The sequence below is a fragment of the Gobius niger genome (genome assembly GCF_951799975.1).
Source record: "Gobius niger genome assembly, chromosome: 18".
Lineage (NCBI taxonomy): Eukaryota > Metazoa > Chordata > Actinopteri > Gobiiformes > Gobiidae > Gobius > Gobius niger.
In genome coordinates, this window is record NC_136869.1 from 7,854,402 (window position 1) to 7,864,725 (window position 10,324).

Here is a 10,324-nt window from a genome sequence, read left to right on the forward strand (position 1 = left end):
GTATTACACTGGCCTATTGGCAGCAAGCTCCAGTCTAGAACCTTCTAGATTTGGTTAAAGCCGAACTGCCGAAAGTATCTTTCAGGTATCGGTATCGTAAACCAAGTATCGTTAAAGGACCGGTATGTAAAGAAATGTTATAAGAAATTAGTTTTTTCAGCAAAAGGTGTCAAAACTAGACCAACAACAGGCTAGAATGGAACTAAAATAGGAAAATGGCGACTTAAACCAGACCTTTGCACATTTATGAGGTTTCAAGTGTTTTTTCTTTTTCGATCGTGTTCAGAATTAGGCAAAAATTCTTAGTCAAACTTCATGAATCACAAAGTAGAGCCACACATGTCACTCCGTTCTGTTCTCTGAGTAAAAGTCCTGCGTGTTATTTCTTGCAAAAGGAAACCGTCGATCCGAGCGAGTGTTTAACCTGATCCACTCCATCGTCTCACAAAACGCTGACAGTGCTTCCTGCGGTCTGTGCCGAGCCGGTGTCGAGTTCCTGTTTGATTTATAACGATATAAAACTGTTTTCTCTCTCTTTTGTTTGTCCAGAGCCAAACTAGGAATGCCACAGTTCCTGAGCTCAGAAGCACAAAGTCTCCTGAGGAACCTCTTCAAGAGAAACCCGGCCAATCGCCTCGGTAACAACAATCGCTTCATTCATCTCGTGACTTGTTCTCTTTGGTTTTAACCCCCGTCACAACCGAACACATTCTTCAGTGACTTTATGTCCACAAGCAATCCAGTTATTTTTTTCAAAGGTTTAATGTCTAATTGCTAGCCTGATTTATTGTGCTTTGAACCACAAAAGAACACGGCTCAATAGCTTCTTCCAAAAACTAAACTAAACCATTTCAACAAAACAAAACCATAAATTTGAACCTGGCTCTATCCTTCTTGCAGTATATTTTCCCCCATGTCTATACCAGTATCTACAGCAAACGTTTCAAAGTGATTTCTCTAAATTGCATGTTTATTCACCCATGTGTCTCGTTGTAACACTTTTTTTTGTATGTAGTTAGTTTTTTATGTATATTTCTCACTGCATCAGTGCTACAATAGTAATCTGATTCTGACTTTGTTACTTCTGGTATTATTAAACATATCTTTCACCTTTGTCACTATAGAAGCTTTTATCAGATTTGGGTGAAGTCTAGCTGCATGTGCTCAATGCATCTTCTTACTCTCATTGGCCACGTGTGGATTAGTGTTTGCATCGGTCGCCCTCTGCTGGCGGCTCCCGGTCTTGCACCTGTTCACTTGTCATCGCTGTGTCTTGCAGGAGCTGGTCCAGACGGCGTGGAGGAAATCAAGAGGCATCAGTTTTTCAGCACAATCGACTGGAACGTGAGTCTGAGCAATGATTGAAACTGTATCTGTGATAATAAATAGAGACTGACTGTAGTTTTTGTCTTGACAGAAATTGTTTCGAAGAGAGCTCCACCCTCCCTTCAAACCGGCTGCAGGACGACCCGACGACACGTTCTACTTTGACCCAGAATTCACAGCGAAAACCCCCAGAGGTGAGAAGATCAATACTGTGCTTCTAACTCTCTCCCTGTAATATTCTTATCCCAATCAACTACTGCCAACTCGGCGCTCAGGTGTATGAGTCTAGGGACGGACTCGGTCATTAAAACCTGTCCCAGCCAGTTTCGTTCAATTGAGACGAACAGAAAGGGTGAAAGACAAATTAATTAACATGTAGCCAGAGGAGGGTAGAATTCATAAGCAAGTATAGCGTTACTTTAAGATAATTTTGCTCAAGCAGAAGTAAAAAGTAGTGATAGGCGGGTGTTTACATCAATGTCAGATTTAGCTGTTTCTTCCTCTGCATTGTCAGCGATTTATTCTGCACTTCCTGGTAGATACAATTGCGTCATGGCTCAAACACAAAACTGTCCTTTACATTTTTAAAGCCCATAATCCATTATATCGAGTCTTTCTGCTCAAAGCGTGCTCGTTAATCACGCCTTAAATCGAAACTGAAACTTGTTCCCACAGCGACCAGCAGGAGGAGCCCCAGGCAAAGACTTCACCAGATTTTCCCTTGTATGACATTGTTGCTAGTTAAGTTCATAGACCGTAAAAAATAATAGACAACTCCTCCTCACTCCTCCCCGTTTGCCAAAATGACTACGCTCGAGGGGGAAATCATGGCGGATTTACAAACTCCTCCTCCCCAGCTCTGACGAAGCATGTTCCTAAAAAGGGCATAGGGCGGGATCTTCACTGTAGACTCGGCCCAATGCTAACAGTCCAGACCTCATTAGTACGAGATTTCTAAAATGTTTCTTATGAAAACCAGCCTGGTCCCTTTAATTGTAACCCAGCGTTACCACAGGAGGAATATCTAGCTGTAGAAAGTTCCCAAAAATTAATGCAATGCATCCCAATGGGGGACGAGCGGCTAGATGGAGGTGCTACTGCAATGGCAGCTTCTAAAGTCGTGGTCACAAAGCAGAGCAGCCAGCGGCCATTATATTCAACGACAACTTAAAATGAACACAAGGGTATTTACTCAAAATATGTTTTATATCTTAAATTCTTCTAAATTGCCGTCCTTTATTGTTGCCATTTTCTCAATGAGCTTCATAAGGGCGTCCCTGAAATGGTTTAACAGCCATTTCTGAGGCTCATTGAGGAAAATATCAAAAGTGCAAAGCAGTAATCAAAGCAAAAGGCGGCGGTTTAGAAGAATTTATTTCACTTTTTCTGTTGCAAACATAATGCCACATGTGTTCATTCATAAATTAATGCCTCCAGTGAGAATCTACAATGTAAATAGTCTTGAATTAAAAGAATCTGTATCTGTTATTGTGTTTGTGGTCAGACTCCCCGGGCGTCCCTCCGAGCGCCAACGCCCATCAGCTCTTCAGGGGCTTCAGCTTCGTGGCCATCACTGAAGAAGACGCAGAACCCGCCCCCAACACCATCGTCCAGGTGCGACTCGAGCTCAAACAGACAAAACGCCCTCTCTCTCCTGTCTCTGACGTTGCTGTGCATGTTTTTCCGCAGCAGCTGCACAGAAGCACGTCACATTTCTCAGACCTGTACGAAATCAAAGAGGACATCGGCGTCGGCTCCTACTCCGTCTGCAAACGCGCCGTCCACAAAGGCACCGCCATGGAGTACGCAGTCAAGGTCTCAGCTCCCCCGCCAACACGCCGCTGCACAATACTGACTTTATAGAAACGCCCACAGAGGCAAAACAGATGCTCTTTCGTAACATTTGAGGCCAAGGCTAATTCACAATAAAACATACGTCATTGGCGCGTTTTTATTTTCCCCGTGTTTAAGGCCAGACACGGCAGGAGAAAACATTGATTTTTCACTCAATCTTAAGAGTTTTAGCCAGTTCAGACGTTTCAGCTAAGTAAAAAAATAAATAAATAAACTCACCCTTTACGGCGTTTGTTTTATGACATACTCTTTCTGGAAATCACTACAGCATCGCAGCGAATCTTCATCTTTCCCAGGCGTATTAATTCTCAAATATTGACACGTTTGGTATCTACGTGTAGCACGTAAGGTGACAGAGATGACGCTGTAATACACATATGTTCATTTCCTTTCTGGGAGTCAGCAGCAGCAAAAAATATCAGATTTACACGTAGAGGTTACAAACATTTTTTTTTTTTTTAGAAAAAACTTTTTTTTAATCATTTTTATCTTTTCCCCTCCTTTCCTACCCTTCTTCACGGTATGTATGTGTGAGTGCATTTCTGTTTTTAACTCTATTAGATCTTTTTTTTGCTCACTCCTTTATTTTACTCCTTTACTCTTTTCTCTTCTACTATCCTTTCCTTTTCTTTTCTTTTTTCTTCCAATCTTTTTCTTTCTAAACTTATTTCCTACTGCTTCTTCTCTTTCTTCCTTTTTTCTTGACTCTTCTTGCTTTACAGGTTTTCCTTTTTTTCAGGCCCCTAGCAGATGGGGGGAGGGGGGGGGGGGGGGGGGGGGGATCATGGGTGGGAAGGGTGGGCTGGGGGGTTCAGTGAAGGGGTTAGAGACAGGATAGGAGACCTGAGTGGTGGGGACATTTTTTATTATAATTTTTTCTTACATTTTTTACTTTTTTCAGAGCAATATATTGCCCTCAAATCCTGCCTGTGTGAAATTTAAAAAATGCTAATAAAGAAATTTGAAGAGAGAGGTTACAAACATTTAGGCCTTGTTTTCTTTACACAACATCTCCTACAGACTTTCCAGCCTTGGACTTAAAGGGATATTTCAGGATTTTTTACACAAATCTATGTCATAGTTATCCAGAGTGTTGTTGATTTCTGGAGATATTTTATTTGTAATTCATGCAGTTCTTGTATTTGCATTATACAGATTTAACTGATGGAAATATAGGAATATTTGACATTTTTTTATGCATAAAGTCCCTTGAAAACATAAAATGGCACAAAACGTACAATATATTCCCCCATATTTACTGTATGTCAGTAATCTACTGCAAAAGTTTCCAATTAAACCTAAATGTAAGATAAACAACATTATTATAACCGTATTTTAATGTTTATGTTTGTGTGTTTGTACAGATCATAAACAAGTCGAAGCGGGATCCGTCGGAGGAGGTGGAGATTCTGCTGCGATACGGACAACACCCGAACATCATCACACTCAAAGACGTGAGCGACAACACTCAACTCACACCTCAATGAGAAGGATTTTAACTCAGGGTTTCTGCCGGACTTTAAAAAGCATCACAAGTCATTTATTTAGTTTAGTTTGAGCAGTTTACAGTCTTAGAATTTGCAGTTTTGGCTGAAATGTTGCTATTTTCTCAAATGTTTCCCTTCGGACCCAATGTGCTTTTAATATTAACATTTCTTCTCATTCCTCTGTGTTTGCGGGATTGTTTGCTAATCATATACACAGATTGTTCACTTCTGTGGCATGAAAAATACAGAATATTGTTAATAAAATGGCATTAAAGCGTTAACTTTGAGTGTAAGCGTTGTCATAGCTTTTGTTTTCACTTTGTGGCAGGTTTACGACGATGGGAGGTCTGTTTTCCTGGTGACGGAGCTGATGAAAGGAGGAGAGCTTCTCGACAAGATCCTGAGACAGAAGTTTTTTTCGGAGCGAGAAGCGAGCGCCGTTTTGTACACCATCACCCGGACTGTGGAGTATCTGCACGTGCAGGGGGTGCGTCGCCAAACACGTGAACCTTTAGCTGTGTATTTTCTTTCTCTTTGGCAAAGTAAGTGTTTACGTGTTTCCTCCTGCGCTGTAGGTCGTGCACAGAGACCTGAAGCCCAGTAACATCCTGTACGTGGACGAGAGCGGAAACGCCGAGTCCATAAGAATCTGTGACTTTGGTTTTGCCAAACAGCTGCGCGCCGAGAACGGGCTCCTCATGACGCCCTGCTACACCGCCAACTTCGTCGCTCCGGAGGTAAACGCCACAGAAGATAACGGACAGACCTCGGGATCCAGATGTCTTTGATTAACGACTAATTATTGACTGATGTTGTTGCAGGTGCTGAAGAAACAGGGCTACGACGCGGCCTGTGACATCTGGAGTCTGGGGGTTCTGCTCTACACTATGCTCACGGGGTCAGTCAGCGCATCATTATCATTCTCTCAGGCATATAATGATAATACATATTTTTATTTTTTTTCGCCAAATGAATATTGATTAACCGGCTTTAGCTTTACCCAAATCTAAAAGCTTCTTGAAAATAGCGTCAATGTAGTAACGAAACAAGGATGAAAGGGCAGCAAAAATGTGACATAAAAGTGACGAAAAAGCAAAAAAACTAGATGTTAGCTTTCAAAAGAGGCATTACACTGTTGCTCTCCAGTCGAGACGTTCTTAGATTTGGGTAAAGCCGAACTGGAGAGAATGCTCGCAGGTAAGGCGGGGGAGTAAGAGGTTAACAATCCAGCGTCAAGGGGGAAAAATAAAATCTACATGTCTTTGAGAATAGTTACAATGCTTAAAGCAGTAGTAAGTAACTTGTTTACCTTAATAAATCCTTTCCGTAGTCCCTCTGGGGTTGATACAAGTGTTAATGGGATGATTGGAGGGTCTTTCCCTGGTGTCTCAATTGCAGCTTTCCTGCCTCCGGGTCAGAGTCACCAATACACACTAATGGAATCACGAAGAAGAAGCTAACATGCTAGCGGGCAAAGCTAACTGTGGGCTAGCACCACTTAAACAGTATTTACAGCCCAGTTTGAGTGAAAAATAATATCTCCATTGTGTAATTGGATGTACAATATCCCTCTCTCTCTTTGTCTTTTCTGTCAGTGTAGTATTTACTCTCACGGACAATTAATAAGTTAAAAAAAATCGCAACTTTCTGCGACACCTGCAGTGGCGCTTTTGGCCTCTGGGGCAAGAGTTACTTAGTATTGCTTTAACTTTCAAAAATACAAAAATTATGGTCCAAAATACATTCAGATGCAGGCCTCATTGCCTCATTCCTAGATTTAATGGAATATTTGCATATCTTAAGAAATTAAATATGCGTTTTGTGTTTGCTGCATTAAAATATAGTATTTTGGGCATTAACGTAAACTTCAAAAGCATAACATTTTCAAAACTAAATACGTATTCAATGGTTTCCGGTGTGTTTGATACAATCAGTAGCAAATGCTGCTCCAAAAGTGCGTCCTCTCCCCGAATGGTTTAAGCCGAAGCGAGCCCAGATTGATATCAGTGCTTATGATGTTGGCTCTGTGATGTAGATCTGGCTCTTGCAGGTTAGAGTAGAGTCTTCTGGGGCCAAAACTGAAAAAGAGATTGTGAATCTCTGAAGGATTTCCTGGTCAAATGAAGCTCAAAGGAAATCTAAAACTCAGACTTGTTTGTTGTTATTAAGTGTATTTCTAAACTGTGTGTGTATATTTCTAGGTTCACTCCTTTTGCTAACGGCCCTGAGGACACGCCGGAGGAGATTCTGGCTCGAATCGGCTCAGGGAAGTTCTCTCTCTCCGGAGGATACTGGAACTCTGTGTCTGCGGAGGCCAAGGTACTGCACCGCCTCATCCTTTTATCGATGCAGTGTCTGGAGTTTTTCTGACCTCTCTCCTGTTTCTGCAGGACCTGGTGTCTAAGATGCTCCACGTGGACCCGCACCAGCGCCTCACCGCGGGACAGGTGCTCAGACACCCCTGGATCACTCACAGAGACCAGCTGCCCAAATACACCCTCAACAGACAGGACGCCCCGCACCTCGTCAAGGTAAAGCCCCGGGACACCTCGTGGCATCAAAGCATCGAAAGTCATTAATGAACTGTGCAAAAAGTGAAGGCTCGAATCTTATTAAAACATAATACCTCCTGTATTATGTTTTTACAGGTATTTGGTGATAATATCAAACATATCTTTATCACTATCTGACACTTTGTTGGTTAGAAAATGTAATATTGATCTAAATAAGCTAAAACTCCCACTCCCTCTCCTCTTGCTCTCCTTTGTTGCGTAGCTTATCCATAAAAGAGGAAAGAAACAATTTAAATGTCTGTGCGGTGTGTGGCTATAGTGAAGATATTGCGAGTGTTTTTACTTTGAATGAAATGAAAGGATAAAGATTGAAAGCTGAGGAAACGGTAGCGCAGCGGTTAGCGCCTCCGCTTCACAGCTAGAAGGTCCCGGGTTCAATTCCCACCAGGACGGGGCCTTTCTGTGTGGACTTTGCATGTTCTCCCCGTGCCTGCGTAGGTTTCCTCCGGGTACTCCGGTTTCCCCTACCACTAAAAACATGTGCAATAGGTGAATCCTCCAGCCAGGTGATTCTGACCACCAGCCTGGCTCCACATCTGGAGATGGGTCCCCGGGCGCGGCACGGCCGTCGACCACTGCTCCTTACGGGGTGCCCCAGCGGCATCGAAGGATGGGTTAAATGCAGAGGACAAATTTCCCTACGGGGACAATAAAGTTAACAAACAAACAAACAAACAAACAAAGCATTTCTTCGATACGTAGGAGCTCAGGAGCAGCATTTAAGGCCATTGGAGAAGTCTCAAAGATCAACTCAATGTTTTATTTATAACAATAACATTCATGAATTTCCTTTACGCTAAATTGCACAAATGAAGACAGCGCTTTCTCATTCATTCATTCATTTATTCATTCATTTATTATTTTGCTCTTCACAATATACATGGTATGGAGCACAAACTTAAACATATCACACTGACAAAGTAATTTACAAAGTAACACACTTCACTGATACAGTGGGAGAACCCTCTTTAAGAAGGCACCAAAGTTACAGATGCTATGTGTGCTTTTAGACCGAAAGAGGAGCACCAATTTAAACATCCATCCATTTTCTTTCACTTTTCCGTTTCCGGGTCATGGGGGCAGCTGTTGGAGCTGCCCAAATCACATTGCACCAGCCCCTTATGGCTCCTCCTGCAGGTGGTGGGTCCATAGAAGGACGGCCTCATGATTCTAACCAGGCTTGTTGGTCTCTCATAAGAGGCTTCTGAACCGCTCTTTGTCTGACCCGTCACCTAGGACCTGGTTGCCATGGGAGACCCTACCAGGGGCACGAAGCCCCCGATAACAGAGCTCCCAGCATCATTTGAGTGCTTAAACCCCTCCACCACGTTAAGGTGGTAGTTCCAGGAGGAGCCAATTTAAACATAGATGGATAATTACAGTAATACTTTGGCAGATATTTCTCTCTAATATCAATATCTCATTGCTTGTACACTCTAATATGCTAATATAATATACATGCCAAAGACCTTAGGAATCCTTGAATTATTTGTTCAGAAGTTATAGAGGGCTTGCCGGTATTTTGGATTTTCACAAAGCAAATATTTCTCAAAATGATAGTCTTGATTTCAGCATAAAAATCACAGGAAGTTTTTGATCTCACTTTGCCACTTTTTAATGTGAATGTGTGTGTGTTCTCTAACCATTAGGGCTGCACAATTTTGTCAACAAACCTCATTGCGTTCGGATTTATTACGAGGCAAATAGGCATTTTAGGGGTTGGTTTTAACCATTCTCAGATAAACGGTGCTCTCTCAGTCTTTCCCCCTCCCTATTGTAAGTCTTCCCATCAGTCAATAACCTCTCGTCACTTTCCTCTCATAGGGAGCGATGGCGGCGACGTACTCCGCCCTGAACAGGAACGTCCCGCCCGTCCTGGAGCCCGTGGGCCGTTCGACTCTGGCCCAAAGACGAGGAGTGAAGAAGCTCACCTCCACCGCCCTGTGACCCCGCCCCCACACACTCTCCGCCCAGTATACTCCAACCCGGCCTGTGATTGGCTCTGCTCGACACTGAAGCCCCACCCCCTCGCCGTTTTTGCTCGTCAAAACGGCCCCTTTAGCTGGAGAAGGTGATTGAAACCCACGGATGCCCCGCCCTTTCCTTCCTTCCGCTGCCTCTGATTGGCTCCTCTCCTCTTTGCAAGACAATCGGAAAGTACATATTTATTCTCAAAGGAGAGGGAAAATTGTATGCATTCAAAGACATTTACACACAAAAAAAAGACTATTATATTGTTATTACTATGGGATTATTATTGTACTGTCAATCTGCTGTAGATCCGCATTTATTCAACCGCAAGTCGCCTCCGGGAAGAGACAAGGTGAGCAGAGAAGTCAGACGTTTCTGCTTCAAGTGTTAGCTGCAAGTGAACAAATACAAACTCAAGGTGATCAGCATTCGCCCCTTTTATTCACACACAGTTAGTGGTTGAGACACTGTTTTAAGGCGAGACACAAGGTGGAAACATAGATTTTTCATGCGGTGGTCAATCATTTTAACATAGTACATATTATTTATCATTTACATTTCTTTATAGGTGCTTTGGACCCTTTTTTCTGTGTCTATAAATGATCCCTGACACTGAAAATGGGTCTATAGATCTGTCAATGACCTACATTTAAATAAACAAGAAACCACAGTCCTATTAAAAAAGGAATAAATCAACCCCAAATTAATCTTATTTATAAATATAAAAACATCATCATTAAAAGTAAATTATTTGTGTGACAGTGTTTGGTCTAAGTGTGTAAAACTGTAGTGCTGCCCCCTGCTGGTCTGACTGAAGTCTTGATTATTGTTCACCATTAATATGCACGACGTCACCAAAAGTATCTATCGGAATTATATCGTATCGTCCCGCAAAATATCATGATATAATGGAAAATCGATATATAGATACAGACGGCATCTCGTCATAGAAGGGGGCGTGGCCTCGCCGAGGGGGAAAATAGAATCTTTAGAGAAACAACATTTTTCACTCTTTTTAGCCATTTTCTGGCAAAATATAAACTTATTTATCACATACAAATAAAGTCAAGTTTAATTGAGCCCATATGGATATTTTCTCACAGCAGATTGTTC

General features: G+C 42.3%; 1 protein-coding gene across 7 annotated transcripts in view; it reads left to right on the plus strand.

Annotated features, from left to right (window-relative positions):
* rps6ka3b (ribosomal protein S6 kinase, polypeptide 3b) overlaps nt 1-9,634 on the plus strand; it is a 68,619-nt gene extending 58,985 nt beyond the window's left edge. For 3 of the 7 annotated variants that reach the window (XM_079576110.1, XM_079576107.1, XM_079576111.1), the window contains 12 exons: nt 550-638; nt 1,280-1,344; nt 1,418-1,520; nt 2,831-2,940; nt 3,016-3,141; nt 4,545-4,634; nt 4,996-5,154; nt 5,243-5,404; nt 5,489-5,565; nt 6,869-6,986; nt 7,058-7,198; nt 9,065-9,634. In XM_079576110.1, coding sequence (XP_079432236.1) covers nt 550-638; nt 1,280-1,344; nt 1,418-1,520; nt 2,831-2,940; nt 3,016-3,141; nt 4,545-4,634; nt 4,996-5,154; nt 5,243-5,404; nt 5,489-5,565; nt 6,869-6,986; nt 7,058-7,198; nt 9,065-9,187 — 1,363 coding nt within the window. In that variant the 3' untranslated portion in view covers nt 9,188-9,634. Of the gene's footprint in view, nt 1-549; nt 639-1,279; nt 1,345-1,417; nt 1,521-2,830; nt 3,142-4,544; nt 4,635-4,995; nt 5,155-5,242; nt 5,405-5,488; nt 5,566-6,868; nt 6,987-7,057; nt 7,199-9,064 lie in introns of all 7 variants that reach the window. The other 4 variants (XM_079576106.1, XM_079576105.1, XM_079576109.1 and 1 more) reach the window with 2 other exon arrangements.
* The last annotated feature ends 690 nt before the right edge of the window (nt 9,635-10,324 follow it).